General features: G+C 42.6%; 2 protein-coding genes across 3 annotated transcripts in view; both read right to left on the reverse strand.

Moving 5' to 3' along the window:
* Window positions 1-1,025: 1,025 nt before the first annotated feature.
* LOC132875028 (uncharacterized) lies at window positions 1,026-8,134 on the reverse strand. Its single transcript, XM_060911596.1, has 5 exons — window positions 7,923-8,134; window positions 7,420-7,764; window positions 7,192-7,296; window positions 6,007-6,083; window positions 1,026-2,357 (listed from the first exon to the last, which is right to left on the reverse strand). Exons 1-5 carry the CDS (start codon window positions 7,945-7,947, stop codon window positions 2,283-2,285), a joined length of 627 nt encoding a protein of 208 aa, XP_060767579.1. The 5' UTR covers window positions 7,948-8,134; the 3' UTR covers window positions 1,026-2,282.
* Window positions 8,135-15,220: 7,086 nt separating this feature from the next.
* LOC132875033 (CD276 antigen-like) overlaps window positions 15,221-26,454 on the reverse strand; it is a 33,029-nt gene continuing 21,795 nt past the window's right edge. The window contains exons 6-8 of one of the 2 annotated variants that reach the window (XM_060911613.1): window positions 19,994-20,512; window positions 19,766-19,870; window positions 15,221-15,750 (exon numbers count right to left, since the gene is read on the reverse strand). In XM_060911613.1, coding sequence (XP_060767596.1) covers window positions 20,488-20,512 — 25 coding nt within the window. In that variant the 3' untranslated portion in view covers window positions 15,221-15,750; window positions 19,766-19,870; window positions 19,994-20,487. Of the gene's footprint in view, window positions 15,751-18,934; window positions 19,871-19,993; window positions 20,513-26,454 lie in introns of those variants that run through there. The other variant, XM_060911612.1, reaches the window with a different exon arrangement.

Consider the following 26,454-nt stretch of genomic DNA (forward strand, 5'->3'; position numbering starts at 1 on the left):
TTTCCTGTAAATATAATAAATAAACTCACGACCTGAGTGACTCTGGATGTAAAGTCTGATTCCATTGCTGATGTTGGGAGATGAACCAGTTTGAATACAATAATACACTCCTAATTCATTAGTACTGATATTGTGTATAAATAAACTGCTGTTATATTGCAGTGAGAAAGTCTTGCTGAAGGTCGTGTTACTGTAGACTGTCCTCAGGGACAGCCTTGAGTAAGAGCGTAATATATAAACTGGAGGTTCTGACGGCTTCATAAGGAACCAGAACACATCTCTTACAGACACCTCACACTTTAGAGTCACATTTTGTCCCAAATTCACCGACTTCTCGATGAAACCTTCTGCAGCTCCACAGCACACAAGTAGATCTAATCATGACAAAACACACACAAATACACCACAAGGATTCAGATTAGAATAACCTACATGTCATTCATGCAGAAAATAAACTCAAAAGACAACATTTTAGGTCCAAAGTATGGAAATAATATTGAATGTTGGATCAGAAACGTGTGAAATTACTCACAGAAGTGAAGTTTTACGATCTTCATGCTGAATTCTGAACACTGTACACAAGCTCGAAACACTCAGAGGCTGAACTGCTTCAGTCAGGAAACACTTGAGCAGTTGAGCTTCAGACGCTGGAGTATACGGAAGTGGGAGCTGATCTTGCTCACACCACAATGTCTGTGTTTTTTCACACCATTAATGTGAGATTTCACAAGAAAAACAGTTAGCGCTGACCTTTTATTGACTGATAATTTGTAAGTGATTTTTTTAAAAACACATCAGGACTCACAGAAAACATTCAAATTGAGGAAATACATTTGTAGCTTCATATGAAAATCCAGCCAAAGACAGCAGAAGAGTCAAACTGTTCCTCTGTGTTTTACAAAAGTGATGAAGGACAATGAGGAAACCTTCATCGAATGCAAATAAACTGCAAGGGTGTGACATTTATTATGAATCCTGTAGAAATTAATGAACCTGTAGGTTTAATAGCAGTAATGTAGTGTAGCCTCATAGCTCCAAGTGCCTTGGTTCGATCCTGAGTTTGGGTTACGTCCCATCACAATTTACAAATGAAGGCAAATCATCAACGTTCTAATTTTTAAAAGCTCATGTTTTAATTGATTTGACAGGATGATATTACAATCAATTTATGTTTCAATGTAAGTAAACATGAAATAGATTCATTTGAAATGCAATTTTTAAAAATACTACAGCCATAGCCTGTATTTTTCGTCAAATGTTTTGGGGAAAAAAATTATAATCTGAGGTAAAGGTCTGAAACTTTCCAAAGAGAAGGAGCTGGAAGAGAAGCTCCCCTAGTGGTGGCCAGGTGTAATGACACGAAGTGAAAATCAAAGATAGATATGAAAATCATAACATTTGTAAGGAAATTTGTTCAGAGACTGAAAACAGTCTAAAATTATCTATTTTTTATCTTTAGAAATATTTCAGTCTATAATATACCAGGACTGCATGAAGAATGTGGAATACAAATTTAACCCTTCAGAAACTGTATTTCTGGACCTGGCCAAGTGAACACAAACGCCCAGCAGGGGGCAGTAAAAAGCAGGAGGGATAAAACACTTTTTGTGAGACCCAGGGGGTCACTGTGAATTTCATCCCCATATAGAAAGAAATGAAATGAAGGTATTTACATTTGTTGTGTTGGTTTGGTGTGAGATATCAAGATGCTGTGTTTGAGTCTGAGGCTGAGTGTGAGGATTCAAGATTCAAGAGAGCTTTATTGTCAATACGTCCATATATAAGTACACAGTGCACTGAAATACTGTTTCCCTCAGACTCCACATGGTGCATTTATAGAGAAATAGAAGATTACAAAAGAAAGTATAAAATAAATATCTAGCTATCTAAATACCATAAACAACATAAATGACGAGACAAAGACAGGTGCAAAGTGATGGGGACAGATGTGGAAAAAGTGCTGTGTATAAGAGGAATAAAACACTTGGGGATATGCTGTTATGGGAAAATAATCAACTGCAGGGTGGTAACAGTAACTCCACTTCATTGCACCACCCTGTCATTGATTCTGATTCTAAACTCAGGGGAGAATTTTACTGCAGAAAGTCACACTGTGAGAACGAGGAGCGGATGAAGGAGCTGTACACGTGTGAAATGTTTTAGCATGCAAACCATAACCACAATCATGTAGCACAGCTTATAAAAAGAAAAAAAAAGGAAAACCCCACCAGTGACCACTGTGTGTGTGGGTGGGTGTGGGTGTGTGTGTGTGTGGGTGGGTGTCACATCACAGGGTGAAACAGAACAAACTCCACCACAGTGTAGCTGCTTTCATGAAGCCCTTTTGGAAACCAACTCTGTAAAACAGCATAAAGTCATGAGCACTGTGTGTACATTTATCTGTTAAATGCATTTCAATAATTGTTGTTTTTTTTTTACTTCAAAATAGAATTCATGCATGTAGTTATGCTTTTAAATAAACTTAAGAACACCTTAAAATAGCAAAGTTTAATTGAAAGTGAACAGGTTGATTCTTTACACTAATGAAATCTGTCACCGTTCACACCAACACACTTTTCACACTAACAGTTGGGTCCAGAAGTATTTGGACACCGACACGATTTTTGTCATTTCCCCCCAATACCCCACCACAGTGGATTTGAAATGAAGCAATGTGATTGAAGAAGAGATTTTCAGCTTTAACACAATTGCGTTAACAATTATATTGCATTGAAGAATTGCAGCCATTTTTTAAACATAGCCCCTCAATTTTCACAAGCTGTCCGAGTAATGGGACAACTGGCTGATAAGCAGTTTCATGGCCAGTTACAGTCGGTTTCCTCATTAATTAATGGAAAATTAAAGAGATAAAATGTCTGGAGTTGATTCCAAGTGTTGAATTTGCATTTTGTAGCCATTTATGGGAACACTCAATATGTGGTCCAAAGAGGTGTTTATGCAAGAGAAGGAGGACATCATGAGGCTGAAAACAGAGAGCAGATACTTTCAGAGAGATCAAATCAACAATTTGGTACATTCTTAAAAAAAGGAAAGTACTGGAGAGCTCAGAAACGCCAAAAGGCCTGGAAGACCACAGAAGTCAATTAAAGTGGATGATCATAGAATTCTTTCCTTGGTGAAGAAAAACTCCTTCAGAACATCCAGCCAAGTCAAGAACACTCTTCAGGAGTGAGGCCTATCATTTTGAAAATCCACATTCAAGAGAAAGGTCAGATTAGATTTTGCTAGAAAGCCTGCTCAGTTCCGGAACAAGATTCGTGGACAGATGAAACCAAGATTAACTTGTACCAGAATGATGGGAACAGAAGGGGATGGAGAAGGAAAGGAAGGACTCATGACCTAAAGCGCACCACTTCATCTGTAAACATGGTGGACATGGTCATGTACAGCTACTAATGGAACAGGGTCACAGGTGTTTATTGATCATGTGACTGCTGATAAAAGTTGCAGGATGACTTCTGAAGTATATAGAGCTTTACTTTTTGCTCAGATTCAGTCTAATGCTACAAAACTGAGGACGGTGCTTTACAGTCCAGAGGGATAATGACTCAAAACAGATTGCAAAAGCAAAGAAAAAGCTTCTAAGGTAAATAGATGGAATGTTATGCAATGGTCAAGTCAGTCAACTAATGTCAACCCAGCTGAGCATGCTTTTCACTTCCTGAAGAACAAACTGAAGGCAGAAAGAACACATAAGCAGCAACTGGGGAATAAGCAGCAAGAAGCTATGGGGAAGCCATGGCCTAAATATTAGCAAAGCAGTTTCAGGCCAAAAGGTCACTGGTTTAATTGCCTGGAAGACCAGGAATGGCTGAAGTGCCCTTGACCAAGGCACCTCACTACCAACTGCTCCCCAGGCTGCCCACTGCTGTGGATATGCCAGGATCTGGATAAGAGCGTCTGCTAAATGCCTGTAATGTAATGTAGTGTAAACTGAAGGCAGGTGCCGTAAAGGCTCGGCAAAGCAACTCAAGGGAGGAAACATTTGGTGATGTCTGTGGGATCCAGACTTCAGGCGGTCACTGACTGCAAAGGATTTTCATTCAAGTATTCAAAATAATCCTTATATATTTAAATTGTTATTTTGTCCCATTACTTCTGAGCCAGTGAAAATGGAGGAACTATGTAAAAAGTAGCTGTAATTCCAAAACAGTTAATGTGATATTTTTTTGCAAAAGCGCTTCAATTAAAGCTGAAAGTTGACATTTCAATCACATCTTGATGGCTTCATTTCAAATCCATTGTGGTGGTGTAAAGAGGCAACAATGACAAAATTGCATCACTGCCTGAATACTTATGGAGCTGACTGTATAACACTATACAAACCAACGCTGTGTACAACCCTGATTCCAAAAAAGTTGGGACAAAAAACAAATTGTAAATAAAAACGGAATGCAATCATTTACAAATCTCAAAAACTGATATTGTATTCACAATAGAACATAGACAACATATCAAATGTCGAAAGTGAGACATTTTGAAATTTCATGCCAAATATTGGCTCATTTGAAATTTCATGACAGCAACACATCTCAAAAAAGTTGGGACAGGGGCAATAAGAGGCTGGAAAAGTTAAAGGTGCAAAAAAGGAACAGCTGGAGGACCAAATTGCAACTCATTAGGTCAATTGGCAATAGGTCATTAACATGACTGGGTATAAAAAGAGCATCTTGGAGTGGCAGCGGCTCTCAGAAGTAAAGATGGGAAGAGGATCACCAATCCCCCTAATTCTGCACCGACAAATAGTGGAGCAATATCAGAAAGGAGTTCGACAGTGTAAAATTGCAAAGAGTTTGAACATATCATCTACAGTGCATAATATCATCAAAAGATTCAGAGAATCTGGAAGAATCTCTGTGCGTAAGGGTCAAGGCCGGAAAACCATACTGGGTGCCCGTGATCTTCGAGACCTTAGACGGCACTGCATCACATACAGGCATGCTTCTGTATTGGAAATCACAAAATGGGCTCAGGAGTATTTCCAGGGAACATTATCTGTGAACACAATTCACCGTGCCATCCGCCGTTGCCAGCAAAAACTCTATAGTTCAAAGAAGAAGCCGTATCTAAACACGATCCAGAAGCGCAGACGTCTTCTCTGGGCCAAGGCTCATTTAAAATGGACTGTGGCAAAGTGGAAAACTGTTCTGTGGTCAGACGAATCAAAATTTGAAGTTCTTTATGGAAATCATGGACGCCGTGTCATTCGGACTAAAGAGGAGAAGGACGACCCAAGTTGTTATCAGCACTCAGTTCAGAAGCCTGCATCTCTGATGGTATGGGGTTGCATTAGTGCGTGTGGCATGGGCAGCTTACACATCTGAAAAGACACCGTCAATGCTGAAAGGTACATCCAGGTTCTAGAGCAACATATGCTCCCATCCAGACGACGTCTCTTTCAGGGAAAACCTTGCATTTTCCAACATGACAATGCCAAACCACATACTGCATCAATTACAGCATCATGGCTGCGTAGAAGAAGGGTCCGGGTACTGAACTGGCCACCCTGCAGTCCAGATCTTTCACCCATAGAAAACATTTGGCGCATCATAAAACGGAAGATACGACAAAAAAGACCTAAGACAGTTGAGCAACTAGAATCCTACATTAGACAAGAATGGGTTAACATTCCTATCCCTAAACTTGAGCAACTTGTCTCCTCAGTCCCCAAACGTTTACAGACTGTTGTAAAGAGAAAAGGGGATGTCTCACAGTGGTAAACATGGCCTTGTCCCAACTTTTTTGAGATGTGTTGTTGTCATGAAATTTAAAATCACCTAATTTTTCTCTTTAAATGATACATTTTCTCAGTTTAAACATTTGATGTGTCATCTATGTTCTATTCTGAATAAAATATGGAATTTTGAAACTTCCACATCATTGTATGCCGTTTTTATTTACAATTTGTACTTTGTCCCAACTTTTTTGGAATCAGGGTTGTATTAAACAGGGTGTTGAGTGTGCATCTCTATCCAGTGAGGTTACCTGGAATCCACTGACTTCCTGAAGCTTCACATCACAGTTTGGAGATTTGGTTTTTCCACAGCAGCTTACAATTGAGACTGAAACATCAAAAGACATTCTGAATAAACTGAGCTGATTGGAAAACTGATTGTGTGATTTTTATAATTTAGTTACACACGTGTGGTGAGAAGTTTACATTGAGTCATCATGAACATGAAGGTCATGGCACTGTAGGGTTTTCAATGATTTCATTGAACTGTTCAACTTTCTGGAGAAAACCCCCCAATAATTTGGTGCACAAGTTTTAACTAATCATTGTGGATTTTATGAAATCAACACAGGGTCAAAAATATACATACAGCAAAACTAATATTTAGTTTTGTATAAGTTGGTGTATGCATATTTTTGACCTTGTATATATAATTTTGACGCTGTGTTGATTTCAAAAAAAAACAAAACGACTTAAATCTCATGCACCAAAATCATTTTTTCTATTAAAGATCTATTTTGTACAATTATTCTGCCACAGAAAAAGAAGAGTTCAAGAAATCACTGAAAGCACAAAACTGCCATGACGTTCATGTCCATGATGAGTGAATGCAAACTTCCGAACACAACTGGATATGATTATAATTCTACTATGATAGTAAGTTCTTCAAATTAATTATCATCTCATCTCATTATCTCTAGCCGCTTTATCCTGTTCTACAGGGTGGCAGGCAAGCTGGAGCCTATCCCAGCTGACTACGGGCGAAAGGCAGGGTACACCCTGGACAAGTCGCCAGGTCATCACAGGGCTGACACATAGACACAGACAACCATTCACACTCACATTCACACCTACGGTCAATTTAGAGTCACCAGTTAACCTAACCTGCATGTCTTTGGACTGTGGGGGAAACTGGAGCACCTGGAGGAAACCCACGCGGACACGGGGAGAACATGCAAACTCCGCACAGAAAGGCCCTCATCGGCCACAGGGCTCGAACCCAGGACCTTCTTGCTGTGAGGCGACAGCGCTAACCACTACACCACCGTGCTGCCCCAAATTAATTATAAAATGCTAAATCAATAATTACAAAATATAGGAGTGTTTATGATTAAAATATTCCAACAGAAGTGATTAAACCTGTGCTGAATTCAGTCAGTGTAGAATATATTAACGTTTCTCTCGACACTGGACAGAGGAAATGATCTATAACTCACCTGTGACTGCAACGACTGCAACACAGTTCATCATTCCCGACATGATGAAGAGATTTCTCCAGAGTCTGATCCTTTCATCTTCATCAACTGTCTGAGTCTGATTCTCTGGAAACATGAGAAACATCAGATAGTTTGGCATTTATTATTAAATCAATCAATTAGTGCAATTATAATGAAGGATTGATTTATCACATGGACATTTCCTGTAAATATAATAAATAAACTCACCAGCTGAGTGACTCTGGATGTAAAGTCTGATTCCACTGCTGATGTTGGGAGGTGACCCAGTCTGAATACAATAATACACTCCTAATTCATTAGTACTGATATTGTGAATAAATAAACTGCTGTTATATTGCAGTGAGAAAGTCTTGCTGAAGGTTGTGTTACTGTAGTCTGCCCTCAGGGACAGGCCTGAGAAAGCGCGTAATATATAAACTGGAGATTCTGACGGCTTCATCAGGAACCAGAACACATCACTTCCAGTCACCGCACACTTTAGAGTCACATTTTGTCCCAAATTCACCGACTTCTCGATGAAACCTTCTGCAGCTCCACAGCACACAAGTAGATCTAATCATGACAAAACACACGCAGATACACCACAAGGGTTCAGATTAGAATAACCTACATGTCATTCATGCAGAAAATAAACTCAAAAGACAACATTTTAGGTCCAAAGTATGGAAATAATATTGAATGTTGGATCAGAAACGTGTGAAGTTACTCACAGAAGTGAAGTTTTACAATCTTCATGCTGAATTCTGAACACTGTACACAAGCTCGAAACACTCAGAGGCTGAACTGCTTCAGTCAGGAAACACTTGAGCAGTTGAGCTTCAGACGCTGGAGTATACGGAAGTGGGAGCTGATCTTGCTCACACCACAATGTCTGTGTTTTTTACACCATTTATGTGAGATTTCACAAGAGAGACAGTTTGTGCTGACCTTTTACTAAGTTTGAAAATAATTAGAAAGTGAATTAATTTACACATATTAACTCACGAGTCACAGAAAACATTCAAATTGAGGAAATACATTTGTAGCTTCAGACAAAAATCCAGCCAAAGAGAACAGAAGAGTCAAACTGTTCCTCTGTGTTTTATAAAAGAGATGAAGGACAATGAGAAAACCTTCTTGGAACGCAAATAAATTGCAAGGGTGTGACATTTATTATGAATCCTGTAGAAATTAATGAGCCTGTAGGTTTAATAACAGTAATGTAGTGTAGCCTCATAGCTCCAAATGCCTCGGTTCGATCCTGAGTTTGGGTTACGTCCCATCACAATTTACAAATGAAGGCAAATCATCGACGTTCGAATTTTTAAAAGTTCATGTTTTAATTGGTTTGACAGGATGATATTATCATCAATTTATGTTTCAATGTAAGTAAATACGAAATAGATTTATATGAAATGCAGTTTTTAAAAATACTACAGCCACAGCCTGTATTTTTCATCAAAGGTTTTGGGGGAAAAAATCATAATCTGAGGTAAAGCTCTGAAACTTTCCAGAGAGAAGGAGAAGCTCCCCTAGTGGTGGCCAGGTGTAATGACATGAAGTGAAAATCATAGATAGATAGATAGATAGATAGATAGATAGATAGATAGATAGATAGATAGATAGATAGATAGATAGATATTTAAAAACCCACAAGTAATTATTAAACAAATGTAACATTTGTTTGGAAATTTGTTCAGAGACTGAAAACAGTCTAAAATTATGTATTTTTTGTCTTTAGAAATATTTCGGTCTATAATATACCAGGACTGCATGAAGAATGTGGAATACAAATTTAACCCTTCAGAAACTGTATTTCTGGACCTGGCCAAGTGAACACAAATGCCCAGCAGGGGGCAGTAAAAAGCAGGAGGGATAAAAGACTTTTTGTGAGACCCAGGGGGTCACTGTGAATTTCATCCCCATATAGAAAGAAATGAAATGAAGGTATTTACATTTATTGTGTTGGTTTGGTGTGAGATATCAAGATGCTGTGTTTGAGTCTGAGGCTGAGTGTGAGGATTCAAGATTCAAGAGAGCTTTATTGTCAATACGTCCATATACAAGTACACAGTGCACTGAAATACTGTTTCCCTCAGACTCCACATGGTGCATTTATAGAGAAATAGAAGATTACAGCACAAGGTATAAAATAAATATCTAGCTATCTAAATACCATAAACAACATAAATGACGAGACATAAACAGGTGCAAAGTGATGGGGACAGATGTGGAAAAAGTGCTGTGTATTAGAGGAATAAAACAGTTGGGGATGTGCTGTTATGGGAAAATAATCAACTGCAGGGTGGAAACAGTAACTCCACTTCATTGCACCACCCTGTCACTGATTCTGATTCTAAACTCAGGGGAGAATTTTACTGCAGAAGGTCACACTGCAGGGCTCGAAATTCACAGTGGTCCGGTCGCCTGAGGCGACTTCATTTGTCATTTGGCGGGTAATTCCTGTCACTAGGCAGCCCGGCTGGCTCGTTGAAAATAAAAAAACATATATGAAGCGAAGATTCAGACTAGGGCTGTGCGATATATCGAATATACTCGATATATCTCCGAAAATTCTGTGTGAGATCCATAAAATTATTATATCGTAACGATCAAGTATTTTATGGTCATCTGCCGACTTGCGTTTGTTTCGTGTTTGTTGCGTTTGTTTAAAACATTTTCCGGTGGTTTTCTCCCTGTCCCTCAGGCAGTAACGTGAGAGGCTGCCTAAGGGTAAAAAAAACAATAACGTCACGCACTCGCCAACCAATCCCGGGCGACATCTCGGTGCTGAAAGGAGCTTGCAGGAAGATTTTCTGGTTTCGGTCCGTGTTGCCAGATTGGGCAGTTTCCCGCCCAATTGGGCAGTTTTGAATTCTACTTTGCGGGCAAAAAATGGCTTGGGCTGGTTGACAAAAATTGGGCGGGTTTGACGTTAGTTCGGCGGGTTTCTATCAGATGTTTATATAGTTTCACTATCACTAGAAAGCAGAGATGGGAGAGAATGTAAACACCTTAGCCGAATGATGTTCTTGAATATGCGAAGGAAATCAGGAAAAACAGCTCTCTTTGGTCAACTGAGGCAAGTCATAGACCTAGTTTACCCAGTGCCCCTTAGGTATTTTAAACAACCAAAATCGAGCATTGGCCTAAATGTATCTCATCTCATTCATCTCATCTCATTATCTCTAGCCGCTTTATCCTGTTCTACAGGGTCGCAGGCAAGCTGGAGCCTATCCCAGCTGACTATGGGCGAAAGGCAGGGTACACTCTGGACAAGTCGCCAGGTCATCACAGGGCTGACACATAGACACGGACAACCATTCACACTCACATTCACACCTATGGTCAATTTAGAGTCACCAGTTAACCTAACCTGCATGTCTTTGGACTGTGGGGGAAACCGGAGCACCCGGAGGAAACCCACGCAGACACGGGGAGAACATGCAAACTCCGCACAGAAAGGCCCTCGTTGGCCACGGGGCTCGAACCCGGACCTTCTTGCTGTGAGGCAACAGCGCTAACCACTACACCACTATGCCTCCCCACAAAATGCATCTTTAATAGAAAAAAAATTGGTGCATGAGATTTAACTCATTTTGGGTTTGCTGAAATCAACAATGTCAAAATTAAGCACACATGGTCAAATATATCCATACACCCATTGAAAGCCCAACATTACCATGACCTTCATGGTCATAATGAGTGAATGTAAACTTCTGAGCTCAAATGCATATTTTTATTATTCTACTCCATAAATCATTGTGGCAGTGGGGCCATGGTCAAGCGTCGGTTTGTGAATGGAGGCTGGGGCCAGGGAAAGTGAGTGGCAAATTGATCACACTTGTTGTTAATTGGTGTTGTGTGTGTGTGTGTGTGTTGCAGTCATGACAGAGCAGAGAAAAGGAGGGAGAGAGCAAAGAGGTGGCTGTCTCCCGACCAGATCCTGTGTGCGTGTGTATATGTGTATGTGATGAACTCAGTGTTATGCTGAAAAGCAAAAATATTAATAAAAGGACTGTGTTGTACATCATTTCCCACCTGTCTGCGCTTCAGTGTTCCACCCACCCTTAGGGACATACAACACTGGTGCCGAAGCCCGGGAGACTGAAGCGAACTGCTCATGGAGTCCCCCCTTTTCAAACACCTCGTCCATGCCCTTGCCGCCACCCAGCAAAGTCAACACCAAGCACTCATTACTCTGCGCAAGGAACAGGAACAGCGCTTCAAGACCTTGCTGCAGGCTTAGTAGGAAGATTGCCAGGCGTTCCGGCACCTGCTCGTGTCGGCGGGGTCCTCTGCCACTACATCTGTGGACCTTCCCTATGTCACCCCTGTGAAGATGGGGCCTCACGATTACCCAGAAGCCTTCCTCGCGCTCTTTGAGCAAGCTGTAGAAGTGTGGGGGTGGCTGGTTGAGCAACACGCGACTCATCTTCTGCCGCTCCTGACTGGAGAAGTCCAGCTCGCAGCCCAACAACTCCCTGTCGACAGTCAGCTCAACTATGCCTACTTGAAGTGAGCCATCTTGCAGCATGTCGGCTGCACCCCAGAGCAACACCGTTAGCACTTCTGCCCGCCGACACTGGGGGAAGTCGTCTGGCTGTTCGCTTTTGGTTAACAGCTCCGGGACGCCTGCCGGTGGTGACTGAGGGCAGAAGACCATGACGCCGAGGGGATCATTGATGTGGTGGTGCTGGAGCAGTTCATCACGCGGCTGCCAGAAGGGAGAGCAGTGTGTGTTCAGTGCCACCACCTAGCGTTGCTGGATCGTGCAATCGAATTAGCAGAGGACCATTTGGCAGCAGTTCCAGTGGCAGGCGGACGTTCTGCCCCTTTTCTCTCTCTCTGTCTATACACCCCCTCTTCCTGTCCCCGCACCACGGAAACGGGGGCTGACCCTCTGTGGTGGCCCCTGCACTCCCCTTCTGTGTCTGTGTATTCTCCCCCTCAGGTGAGTGATCTCTGAATCGCTGGTGCAGAAGTAAAGCCTGGGCCAATATGCTGGCGCTGCGGGGAGCCTGGGCATTTCCAGGACCAGTGCCAAGCAATGGAGGTGGAGGCTGTGGTCCAGATCCCCGATGCGCCAGAGACCACCCTCAATCAGGCTAGAGTGTATCACATACCAGTGAATATTCAAGGGGATGCATATCATGCGTTGGTGGATTCCAGCTATAATCAGACCCAGTGGCGGCTGGTAGTCTTTCAAACAGGGGAGGCTGGTCGGTTATGATATTTCCAGATTTTAAAAGAAAAACACATCAGTTTTGCCCATACTCTTGCCTCTGATCTGGCTGATTGTTGGCAGGGTCACAAACTGTGAAATAACAGGTTCTTTTGGCCCATTAGCCTACTGTCCAATACAGGGGCGATTTCTCAGAGACAACAAGGGAAGCTGAGCTTCCCCTAAAATTCTCTCCCCAAACTGCGGCATCTATGACGTTGAATTCTCATTAAAACAATAACTTGCATAACATAATATATGCCCAAGATTGTATTTATGTTCATAACTATCCTGTAACTTATTTGAGTGATGTCTGACGAACTTGCAGTTTGCTACGAGAATCACCTTTGCTGCCAGGCTGTAACCAGCGTTGCCAGATACTGCTGACGTTTTCCAGCCAAAATATGTTCAAAACCCGCCAAAATGCACTTAAAACTGCCCAATCTGGCAACACGGGCTGTAACCTTTCTTATTTCAATGGGCTCTATGCGCTGGCAGCCGGGTATCCGTTGCAGTCTATGAGACGGCTCTGAACAGCCAATTTTGGCTAGTTGTTATTGGTTAAAATCGACAAAATCGTCACTTCCAGGGAAGCCGGGCTTCTTTGGGACTAAACGAGACAGTGGGAGGGACAAGAAGCCGGGCTGATGAAGGATTATTGGAGGTAGTGTTTGAAAGACATGAGGAGGGCGGGCTCTGTACTTTGGCGTCGGCGAGGAACACGGAAGCATGATCAGTCCCTAGCGGATGTCGAGAAAGTGTAGTTGTGTGCCAAAGTGCTGTCCGAATTTCTTTTCATATAAACGTTTCTTCTCATTGATGTCTCTGTACATTACTCTGCAAATAAATGTAAATATTACTCGTTGTGCTCCGTTAACTTTCATCCATTCTATCAGTTTGATCATTCGCGAATTCACTCGTTTATTTCATTTGTAGTTCAATCTGGTTGTAGGCTAGCTTGAGCCTTATTGGGATCTGCAGTGCTAGCTGCTAACAGAAATTGGTGAAGTCTCTGGAAAGCACAACCAGCTGGTATGACAGGGTCACAGACCATTTTCTGGAAAAGGAGTGGAGGGCAGAATGTGTATAAATAGTGTGCATCATATAATGTTCATGAATGTGAAGTGTGTATATTGTTCAGTAATGTTAAGAGAATGGTGGGCTCTGTGTTATAGGTTATACCTGGGTATAATATTCAAGGTTCTGTGTGTTGCATAGCCTACCTGGTTATGAATTTCCAGACTGTGTTGCAGAAGATGTTCAAGGATGTGTTGCACAGCTGGGTGTTGTGTTAAAGACTCTGTGTTGCATATCAGGGTATGATGTTCAAGGCTCTTCGTTGAATAGCCAGTGATTTTTGGATGTTTGATATTTTTGATTAAGGATATGAGGCACTAGCCTGGCAAGCCAGACTATAACATGAAATGTACAAGCAAAAATACTTTCTGCCACTAGGTGGGGTTGTCTAGTTCACTATGCTAATGGGGCACACCTTTCTATGCTTTGATATCCGGCCTACAGGTATTACGATGAATGCGTAAAATGGGCTTCCCCTGTTTTAAAAACCAGCAGCTGCCACTGGTCCAATATACATGATGGTGGTGTTGGGGGGGGGGTTATATTTTAACATTTTATATTTTAAAATTGTGGCATGTTGTTTAAAAATTGACCTTGGCTGTGTTTTTGTTTAAAAATGTTTTCCAAATTGTAGCTGTGTTTAATTCATATCCAGAAAAACATATATTCCAATATAATATACTCAGCATAAACATTTTAAATAGATTCTATATTTTTGGTCCATCCATGACATATTACTAAAGTAGCCTATTTACTGTTGTTGATGTGGGTCACTTGCTGTGAGCCAATTCACTTTCTCATACCAGGAGAGCTGAAAGGAACGAGTATTATTCCCTACCTTTTTCACCAAGTCAATTTGAGGCGTTGGTCTACCCTCCTCTTTAATTTTAATTTTTTCCTCGAAAGGAAGACTGGCAAATGGCTTCGCCAAAATTAAGTCAGCAATGCTTGGCATCCGTGCGCAGCTTTCTTGCTAGCTGACTAGCCCCCTCAAGTTCAAGTTCAGTCACTCAAATAAACAAAATTTCTGGAACTAAGATAGCAAACTTGACAACACTATATTTACACTTTATTTACAATGAAAATATATACAAACTAAAAAAGCTGGTAGAAACCGTATGTAATGAATGAAATCAAAATGTAAGCGGATCTCTTACAATACACCACAGCACTTGTGAATCCGCATGGGACTGAACTGATGTTGCCAGATACTGCTGACGTTATCCAGCCCAAAATATGTTCAAAACCCGCCAAAATGCACTTAAAACCACCCAATCTGGCAACACTGTACAGCTGCCTGTCTATAGTTGAAACGAGCTGTCAATCAAAGAAAATATCCGGCCGCTTTCACCAATCACCAGTCTCCTTGCGGAAACTGCCATGTCCCTCCCATGTGAGGCTCGGAGTCCATGGGTGGGCATTTTCGCAGTATTTGTCCAATAACCGTCTTGCATTTTGATATTGAAAAGCGCATAGCTCCCAAATGCCATTGAAGTCCACTGAGGCTGGGAGTCCATGAGACTCCGTGGGTGGGCATTTTCACAGTATTTGTCCAATAATCGTCTTGCATTTTGAGATTGACAAGCACATAGCTCCCAATCCACTGAGGCTGGGCTGCATCGCGCTGTCACGAGGGGGAAAAACTCACGCACACATTAGGTGAACTGGGGAAAGTTATAACGGAATGATTTCGCACTGTAGTTGGGTTGAGCACATATTTCTATGATTCTGGATCTGAAATAGCAATGTTATAAGGTCGGCTATAACATAAGCCTAGCGCAATTCATCCTACACGATGTTTGTCATTTTTAGAGGAGGCTGAGCCTCCCTCATTGTCTTAGAGCAATCGCCCGTGATCAGACCTCAATCCACCAAAGCCTGGTTCCAGGTGAGGCTCTAGGGGAAGCACGATTGGTGAAGGTTTTGTGTGTGCACAGGGATGTTTATGAATATCCACTAGTGTCCATCCACATTCAATTTCAGGGAATAAAACATAGTGTAGAAGCGGCAGTTAACCTGTGCCTCACCCACCCACTGATTGGTCAGCGTTCAAATGTTTAATGGAGCATGTAGTAGTGGGCAGGTCCTACTATTCCCCCATGACATTCCGTGCTGCATGTCATGGGGGGACCGCAGTGTGGCATCGTCTGGGGAAGCTGTCTCAGAGTCGTCCGTGTCAGCACCATGTCAGAGCGATACGGAGGGAGGGGAGTGGCCTGCCTCTCCTCTCTCTCTTGGGGATTCCCTCAAGGATTTCCCTTTAGAACAAACACAAGATGAAACTCTGTATCATGCTTTTGACCAAGTGAGAGTAGTTGAAGGTCAGCCTCTGCAGGCAAAGGCAACACTCTCCTTCCCGTACTTTGCAATTATTAAAAGATAGGTTATGCCAAGTGATGCAGGACATTCAGACCCATCAGAAGATAATGCAATCATTAAACCCAAAGAGCCATAGGGAGCTCGTATTCCATGCGGCTCACTTTGATCCTATGGCTGGACATTTAGGTCAGGATAAGACACTAGCCTGAATAATGGCCCGGTTCTATTGGCCAGGGATTCGCGGGGATGTCCATAGGTGGTGTGCAGCATGCCACAAATGCCAGCTGGTGAATCCAACAGCCACTCCAAAGGCAGCCTTGCATCCTCTTCCCCTGATAAAGACCCCCTTTTAGAGAATTGGTATGGAACTCGTCGGGCCATTAGATCCGTCAGCACGAGGATATTGCTTTATTTAGTCCTAGTGGACTACGCAACGCGATATCTGGAATGTGGCAGAGGCACTGTTTAAAATTATCTCCTGAGTCAGCATTTCCAAAGAAATCCTGACTGACCAAGGCACTACATTCATGTCACGCACACTTCAAGAACTTTGAGTTAGTGGGGGTTAAATACATCCGCACCAGCGTTTATCACCCACAAATAGATGGCTTGGTCAAATGGTTTTACCAAACTCTTAAAAACTTTATTCGTCAGTGAGGACACGCATAATTGGGATAAATAGCTCAAACCCCTGTGACTCACAGTACAAGAGGTCCCGCAAGCATCCACGGGGTTTTCCCCCCATTTTAATTATTATATGGGGAAATATAATATAATAATATTATGTACGCTACAAATATAACACCTCAACCTCTTAAAACATTGGAACAAAGGGGTCCATGTGGCATTGGTGATGGTAGTTCTGGAGAAGGTGGAGCTGGGGCCAGAGGTAAAAACAAAAGTGGCATTTTGGATGTGCTGAGGGAAAATTGGGAGGAGGGACCTTCAAACAGTTAAAATGAAATTTAATACATTCTCAACCTGTGCACAAAGTTCCACACACTCTGTCATTTAACCCAGGAGAATTTATGGCAGGTGCAAGAATGACAGGCCCGGGTGTACAACAGGGGTGAGTGCCTTAGAGAATTAACACCAGGACATAAAGTACTCATATTATTACCCACTTTGAGCTCAAAATTACTCACTAAGTGGCAAGGGCCCTTTGAGGTCACATGGTGAATTGGGGACATTGACTATGAGGTGAGGTGAACGGATGGGGCGGGGTGCTACAAATATACCACTTCAACCTCTTAAAACATTGGAACAAAGGGGTCCCTGTGATATTGGTGATGGTAGTTCTGGAGAGGGTGGAGCTGGGGCCAGAGGTAAAAACAAAAGTAACCACTTGAGCCACTCTGGTCCCCTGTACAGATCACCTCTGACCAGCCCAACTCACGGGGGTTACCAAGTTGCAAGTGGAGTTTTCCAATAATAATAATAATAATAATAATAATTTCAATTCATATAGTGCCTTTCTCAAAACCCAAAGTCGCTTTACAATTATAGGGAGAAAAAAAAAAGTCCACCAAATAGAGGTCAGGATGTCATTCCAATGGTGTAGCAGCCACAGTCCCACCAAAAGGCGCACGAAAACAAGTCCTACACCACCAGCACAGCTGCTGCGACACCGCCAGGCAACATCACTCGGAACACCACGCCATGGATCCACAAAGCGAGTACAGAAGCACCGCCATGCAGAGCACTGGTATGTCCCAAACTGCCTACACAGCTGCTGCGACGCCACCGAGCAACATCGCTCGAAACATCAGTCCAAGCACAAAAGCACTGCTGCACAGAGCACTGGATAACCACGATGTTAAAATGAGCAACGAGCTCACTGCAGTCCATAGCTAGGAGCACAGGCATCACCCGTGGCGAACCAAGGCCTGAAGGGAGCTGACACCCAAAACTGGGTCTGGAGCTACACCACCACCGGCGGACAAAAACACTCAAACAAAAACATCAAACTACACAAACAAAAACAAACAAAACAAATAAATAATAAAAAATGGAAATAAAATACAATAAAAAGCTCTGGTGAGAAGCGGCAGCCAGAATGAGCACGGCGTACTCTCAACCGGAAAGTGGAAAAAATGTGTGTTCCAATGTGTTCTCACCCCTTCCTGGGTGCACCCAGCTCACAGAACATCACATTGAGACACCCCTGGGGTGGTGGTGTGTAGCTGCCCATACCACTTGCCTAAACACAAGAAAGTGGTGGTTCAGGACAAACTCAAGGCCATGCTTGAAATGGGAGTATTCGAGGAGTCACACAGTGACTGGAGCAGCCTAGTGGTCTTGGTCCCCAAGACCGATGGGTTGGTCCGATTCTGTGTGGACTATAGAAAAGTCAACACAATGTCTAAATTCAACGCATACCCAATGCCTTGCATTCATGAGTTGCTTGATTGGTTAGGCGCTGTTTGCTTTTATTTGACACTGTATTTGACAAAGTGATATTAGCAGATCCCCTTGACTCCTCTATACCAAGAAAAAAAAATAGCCTTTTCCACACTGTTTGGCTTACGCCACATGGACAAAATCCTTCATCCACATGCCACCACCTACCTAGACGACATCATTATACAGGGTGGGCCAAAAGTAGGTATATGCTTTACACATATCAGTACACAAAACAGTGCATACCTACTTTTGGCCCACCCTGTGTATATAGCAATGATTGACTGTGGTACCTAAAACACCTCAGGGCTATCCTGGAGTTGCTGAGGCATACAGGCCTCATGGCTAACCTGATGAAGTATGCGATTGAGCGGGTAGAAGTATGGTATCTGGGTTTCCACTTGGGTCATGGGCAGGTGTGTCCCCAAATTGACAAAACTGTAGCGATTACAGCCTGTCTGAGGACCAAGACCAAAAATGGATTGAGACAGTTCCTGGGGCTGGCTGGCTACTATCGCAGGTTTATACTTAACTATTTGGACATCAGCCCGCTGACTGATCTCACTAAAAAGGAGCACCAGATCCAGTCCAGTGGACAGAGCAGTAGCAACAGGCGTTCACAAGGGTAAAGACTGCACTGTGGGGGGGGCCCACTTTTACACTCCCTTGACTTTCTTCTCCCTTTTATTTTTGCAGAGTGCTGGGGCTGTTCAGTCCCAGGAGGTGGAGGGAGAGGAATGTCTGGTACTGTACATGAGCTGCAAGCTCTCGATGTGTGAAAGTAAGTACAACACCACTAAGAAGGAGTATCTGGCCATCAAGTGGACAGTCCTCACCCTCTGGTACTACCTGCTGGGGTGCTCTTTCACCCTCTGTTTGGATCATGTCCCACTCCAGTGGCTCCACTGCATGAAAAATGTCAATGCGCGGATCACCTTTTAGTATCTAGCCCTCCAGTCTTTCAAATTCATTGTGGACAACAGGCCAGGGGCACAGATGGTGATGGCGGACTTTCTTTCCCATCGGGGGTGGAGTCAGCTGCGGGCTGGACAGCTCCCCGGCCTGAGTTGAGTGGCAGCAGGGGCATGGTCAAGCATCAGTTTGTGAATAAAGGGCAGGGTCAGGGAAAGTGAATGGCAAAGTGATCACACCTGTTGTTAATTGATATTTTGCGTGTGTGTGTTGCAGTGATGACAGAGCAGAGAATAGGAGGGAGAGAACAAAGAGGTGGCTGTCTCCTGACCAGATCATGTGTGCATGCATGTAGGTGATAAACCCAACGTTACGCTGAAATGCAAAAATATTAATAAAAGGACTGTGTTGTACATCATTTCCTGCCTGTCTGCGCTCCAGTGTTCCACTCACCCTCAGGGCCATATGACAATCATTTTCTCAAATTAATTATAAAACGCTTAAACAATAATTACAAAATATAGGAATGTTTATGATTAAAACCTTCCAACAGAAGTGATTAAACCTGAGCTGAATTCAGTGAGTGTAGACTATATTAACGTTGCTCTCGACACTGGACAGAGGAAATGATCTATAACTCACCTGTCACTGCAACGACTGCAACACAGTTCATCATTCCCAACATGATGAAGAGATTTCTCCAGAGTCTGATCCTTTCATCTTCATCAGCTGTCTGATTCTGGTTCTCTGGAAACACAAGAAACATCACATAGCTTGGAATTCATCATTAAATAAATCAATCACTTCAATTATAATGAAGGATTGATTTATCACATGAACATTTCCTGTAAATATAATAAATAAACTCACCAGCTGAGTGATTCTGGATGTAAAGTCTGATTCCACTACTGATGTTGGGAGGTGAACCAGTTTGAATACAATAATACACTCCTAATTCATTAGTACTGATATTAACTATCAACAATCTGCTGTTATATTGCAGTGAGAAAGTCTTGCTGAAGGTCATGTTACTGTAGTCTGCACTCGTGGCTCTGCTTGAGAAAGAGTGTAATATAAACACTGGAGGTTCTGACGGCTTCATCAGGAACCAGAACACATCTTTTACAGACACCTCACGATTTAGAATCACATTTTGTACCAAATTCACCGACTTCTCTACGAAACCTTCTGCAGCTCCACAGCACACAAGATCTCGCAAAAAGAAACCAAAACACAAATCTATCAATTCATGAATGTACTCATTAACTATGATCAGTGATGTAGCTAAAGGAAAGAAACTTACAGAAGTGAATGTGGAGGATCTTCACGAGGAAACTTGATCTCTGTTCACAAAGCTTAGCTCGTCAGTGAGGAAGCTTCAGGGAAGAGCTACAGGAGTGAAGGGGAAGAGGCACTTCAACTCACTCTGACCACAACTTTTCCCCCCATCTACTCAGTATGAAAAGATCAGAATTCATCTTCTATTTTTCGAAAAAACATCTCAACTCCCCAGACCATTTAATTGAGATTTACTAAAACCTGTGAATTTGTTTAGTGATAATTATAAATCCATTCAATGTACTTTCCCAGGTATAGGCAAGAAGACAATAACTCCTCTTAAATGGGTTAATTTATCTGCGAGATCCCTTCTGAATGCACAAACTGAACTGAACACACTATTTCTCCTCCACCCCACATGAACACACTGCAGTGTTACTGAATGATGGATTTGTGGTGTCTGGTTGATGTCAAACCCCTAATTTTGCTCTTTTGGAAAAAGACACATTTACAGTGTTCAATGTTTAGCTTGTTAATTAAGATTTACATCATTAGCACGTGGGCAGCACGGTGGTGTAGTGGTTAGCGCTGTCGCCTCACAGCAAGAAGGTCCGGGTTCGAGCCCCGTGGCTGGTGAGGGCCTTTCTGTGTGGAGTTTGCATGTTCTCCCCGTGTCCGCGTGGGTTTCCTCCGGGTGCTCCGGTTTCCCCCACAGTCCAAAGACATGCAGGTTAGGTTAACTGGTGACTCTAAATTGACCGTAGGTGTGAATGTGAGTGTAAATGGTTGTCTGTGTCTATGTGTCAGCCCTGTGATGACCTGGCGACTTGTCCAGGGTGTACCCCGCCTTTCGCCCGTAGTCAGCTGGGATAGGCTCCAGCTTGCCTGCGACCCTGTAGAACAGGATAGAGCAGCTAGAGATGATGAGATGAGATCATTAGCACGTTGAGTTGATTGCTCCATTTTGCCCCCTAGTGGAATAAGAGAGACTCACGCTTAACAAAAAACGAATTTAAATTTAAAAAATTATTGCTGTCCATGGGGTTTCCTGTTACGCTGTTTTATACACACACACTCCTTTCTTTTTCCCTGCCTTTGTTGACAGATTAGAGGGAAAAAACCCCAAACATGTCTGTAAGTGAACTGGCTGAAATGCGAACGAGTGTGTGAATGTGTGTGGATATCTGTCCTCTTTCCAACAGTGACTGTCCTGGTTTCAAGCTGGGCCTCCCGAGTCCTGACAAATATCTGTAAAACACTAAAATCTCTCTCTCTCTCTCTCTCTCCTCCCCCAGTCTCTCTCCCAGTCTTTGCCCATGTTTACATTAGACCGTATCAGTGGATCATCAGATTAACGTTTTTAAAACGATTAGTGTGCACACAGCAACACCAATACACGATTTGCGTGCACACAGCAATACCAATACACGGATACGCTCGGCTCCGCAGGCATCCTGCACTCCAAATCACTCCGCCCTGAACAGCGAGTGCCCTCTGGAGGGTGCGCACTCCGGCCTTGCGCAGCTCACAGAGCACGCGAGTGAAGTGAACAAGCTGTGATTCGGGACTGAGCCGCTGTGTGTGTGATCCCAGCACACATCACTTACCACTTGCAAGTGGAAGGATGGCAAGCCTAAAGACAATCATAACTACACAATGGGCAGTATTTGCATCAGTATTTGCAGTATTTTCATACTTTTATACTCTTTAATGAAAGGTGATACAAGGCGGAAGTCCGCGCCGTTTTTCAGCAGTCGCGTCACATGACCAACGCCAGCGAATCAGGAAGGTGGATGTCACAGTGACGTTGTCCAATGAGACGCCAGCTAGAGCTCAGCACAGCGTATCCGCGTATTCTCAATGTTTACACAGCACCGGACCAGACACGATCTGGATTGAATACGTGGACCCTGGCGGATTCCCGTTTCCCGGCGTTTCCAGGCGGTTTAATGTAAACGGACAGTGCATCCGCGAAGAAAATGAGACAGATACGGTCTAATGTAAACGTAGCCTTTCTCTCTCCCCCAGAGTCTCTCTGTCTCTCTCCCCGTCTCTCTCCGTCTCTCTTTCTCTCTCCCCCCCACAGTCTCTCTCTCTCCCCCCCACAGTCTCTCCCACAGTCTTTCTCCCAGTCGCTTTCTCTTTTTCTCCCCCCTCCCCCCACAGTCTCTCTTCCAGTCTGGCTCTCTCTCCACACACACACACACACACACACACACTTTTTACTGCCACAGTTTTTGAATGGGGAGTTCAGGCAAGTTCTTATATTGAATGTAAATTGTTGATTGCACTTATTTTCGTTAATGTTAATAATTCTACTGTATATGTTAAAAACATCAAACAAAACACACTGGAATATACTGGGAATGAATGAGAAATGTATAGAAGTTGAATTTTAGAGATATTCATATTGAAACCAATTTGTTAAGTTTTTCCTGCCACACTGGTGATGACAGGCGAGTTTATAGCCTACTGACATATTCACTGTGAATTGTTGACTGCACTCTTCTTTTTCGTGTTTCAATTTTAAAAGGTATCAAACAAAAAGTTGGAAACGTATTGAAATGGAATGATATGAAATGAATGGGAAATTAACCTCATCGTTGTGTTCCTGATTCCCAATGAAACAGTGTTTAAAACTTTCTGAATAAACTAATCATTTTGCTGTGCGGATTTCATGGTTGCCCTTTTTAAATGGATGTTCAGTGACTATTTGGCCCTTGATGACTGAGAAATTTAGTAATGTGGCCCTCAGTGAAAATGAGTTTGACACCCCTGAATAATAATATACTTGTTTTCAGCACTCACATATACGTTTATTGTGTTCTGTCCCACCCATTACTACCTAACCCAATCAAAAAACAAACAATTCACCACACGTCTGAATTCAACACTGACTTGCTGTGTGTGTGTCAATCAATGGCTGTTGCAATGATGCTTGTGGTTTGGTGTGATTGAATCTGTCAGTTTTGGTTTATCATGCTGAAGAGAAAGTCAGTGTTTTCTAAAAACTTCCAGAAGACTGACCCGCTTCTTCATGAAGTAGCCAGCTATGAAAGTGCTGCATTCTGCACACACTTGCAAGTGCACATTTTCGGTCTCGCACGGTAGAAAAGCCGACACAAAAGATCACATGACAAACATCAGTGGTGGCTACAAGTGGGAAGTAGCACTGTTGCGGCCGACTTGAGTAGGGCAAATGCCAGGGACAGTGAACTAAAATGGGTTGCGCAGGAGGGGACCTTTGCCTACCACCTGGTGTTCTTCTTCAACGTATCTTTCTTTAAAGGCTCTGTCATGGTTACTTGTTAGCAAGGTGCAACAGTGGTTTGAAGTATTGACATTTTAATCTTTGTAAACTCACCATTTTAAGTTGATTCTGTGAAACTTATGGAGTTGAGAGCAGCAATAAAACTCACTGTGACCAGCTGGTGACACTGCGTTGGGAGGATGTAAGTTAAAGTTATTTTATGGTGTACAATTATGACTTATTTTTAGTTATTTATAGGCTAGTCTAAGATATTTGTTTGTTGTTTTGTTGGGGAAAAAAGCTGGCAGCCAGCATTTGTGCACACTTAAAAATACACACACTTGTGGTTTGAAAGGTATTTGATGATCAATAAATATGTTGTATTACACCAGTGCAATAAACACCAGTGTGTTTATTGTTGTGTTATTATATAGTTTTCAAATAAGCTATGTTTTTGTGTATGACGTTGAAGGGTGCAGTCACTAGGTGTGCTAGGTGCTGAAATTATTGTCCCCCATCTTTATGAAAACTCTAATGGTGCAGGCATAAGTGCGTCCGTGTGTGTGCGGGAATGTGTGGGACACTGAAGGGTCCCAGTTTTGGGGTTTGAAAATGTGATCACCTGACACTTTCCTCCAAAATATGAACAAACTGAAATAACATATACTGATGGCGTAGAACAGTGTTGTAGTCGAGTCACTAAACCTTGAGTCCGAGTCCAGTCTCGAGTCCCCAGTGTTCAAGTCCAAGTCATTAAAAAAATTTTGAGTCGAGTCCAGTATTGATCCGAGTTGAGTCCAAGAGCAAGACTCTAACCGCATGTGACGGTGGCTGTTTTAGCACCATTAACATTAGTTTGTTCCTGAACATGACGTATGAACAGGTGAATGTGCTTCTCTTTGTCAGGGAGTGTGAAGTATTCTGTCAGAGATGGTTGGGAGTGCAGAAAGTGTGTTTATTAATCCAAGTGAAGACACGTAAACAATCCAGAACGGTGGGCAAAATCGTAAAACGGTGAAACAGGCAATAGGTCAAGCGAGGCACAAACAGGCTATCATAGACTCGGCAGAATCAAGGATGAGGAACATGAAATCAGGGATCAGGAGACCAAACAAGGAAATAATACTCGGTAATGTGTCAGCAACACAACTCAATACTTCGCAAAGTAAGTGCGTTTTTACAGTTTTTATATCGGCGCGCTGATTGCGCCTTAATCCTGTGCAAATGCGAATCACTTACGGCGTGCACAAGAGATTTTGAATTTCCCTCCAGGGATTAATAAAGTAATTCTGATTCTGAGATCACTTGGCATGTGCACTGTCCGGAGCGCGCCCAAGTGTCTATCTGATGCACACGCCAAGGCGTGCAGGTGTGACACTCTTGCATGAAATTAATACAGATATAAATATCTTGTGCCAAATTATTATGGCATGTTACAAAAAAGAAAGAAAAAATCAGAGTCCTCTCCTGTGTCCGAAATCGCTCACTCGTTCACTGCTCCCTATATAGGGAATTACTATATAGAGGACTATGCGCTGGTATTTACATCATTACTGTCGCACAATTAAAACGTGCCAGATCAGTCGGCTGATGGGTTTCAAAATAATAAACACATGCGTGTGTTTTTGTGATAAATCCATATTATACTGAGCGCATTTCACACATTAATCAATACAAAGTCCCTGCAGCTTTCAGTTCTTTTAAATCAAGGCTAAATACTTTCTTCTTCGCCGCAGCCTTTTATTAAATCACATTTGAGACTTTTAATTTGATTTCTTTCAGCGCGACCGCAATGCATGATGGGATATATTGCTTTGGTTAGTGACCATCGTTGTTACACTACTTTTCATGATGCATTGTGGGATACTTTGAGTGCACTATATAGGGTGCAAATAATCCTCACTAAGGTTTCGGGCAGCACTACAAAATGGCGTCCTCACTGTATGAGTAGGGAGCGATTTGGGACACAGGGCTCGTCTCCAATTTACGAGTCCGAGTCATCAGTGCTCAAGTGCAAGTCGAGTCTCGAGTCATTAAAATTAGGGCACGAGTCGGACTCGAGTACTACAAGCCCGGCGTAGCAAACCATACAGTGAGGTTGGTGTCCAAAGCATTGTCTGAAATCGCTCCCTACTCACTATATAGGGCACTATATAGTGCGGACGCCATTTTGTAGTGCTGCCCACAACGCTGGTCACTAACCAAAGCAATATATCCCATCATGCATTGCGGTCGCGCTGAAAGAAATCAAATTAAAAGTCTTAAATGTGATTTAATAAAAGGCCGCGGCGAAGAAGAAAGTATTCAGCCTTGATTAAAAAGAACTGAAAGATGCAGGGACTTTGTATTGATTAATGTTGGAAATACGCTCAGTATAATATGGATTTGTCACAACAACACACGCGTGTGTTTATTATTTTGAAACCCATCAGCCGACTGATCTGGCACGTTTTAATTGTGCGACAGTAATGACGTAAATACCAGCGCGACGGACTAGTGTCCGAAAGAGTTTTTTCATTTTACCAATGAGCTCACTATATAGCCCTCTGTGAACGAGTGAGCGATTTCGGACACAGGGAATGCAATTGTCCACAAATTATTATTATTATTTTTTAAATGAAGGTAAAACCGACGCGTAACAATAGTCAGTATTCGATTTCTGGCAGCCATTTTGCCACATTCAGGTTCTTCTGCTTCAGGTTTAGGTGCGTCTCCAGTGATTCTGGGCTCACATATCCGTATTTAACACTTTTAGGTCTCAAACATGAACACTATTTATGACAAATTTATCACTGTTGTGTAT

The sequence above is a fragment of the Neoarius graeffei genome, chromosome 27 (assembly GCF_027579695.1).
Source record: "Neoarius graeffei isolate fNeoGra1 chromosome 27, fNeoGra1.pri, whole genome shotgun sequence".
Lineage (NCBI taxonomy): Eukaryota > Metazoa > Chordata > Actinopteri > Siluriformes > Ariidae > Neoarius > Neoarius graeffei.

Coding starts and splice junctions, on each gene's coding strand:
- LOC132875028 (XM_060911596.1), bottom strand. CDS start 7,947: ATGAAGATTGTAAAACTTCACTTCT. Junction 7,297..7,419: donor CATCCAGAGTCACTCAGCTG/GTGAGTTTATTT, acceptor TCATGTTTCCAG/AGAATCAGACTCAGACAGTT. Junction 6,084..7,191: donor TGCAGTCGTTGCAGTCACAG/GTGAGTTATAGA, acceptor TTGATGTTTCAG/TCTCAATTGTAAGCTGCTGT.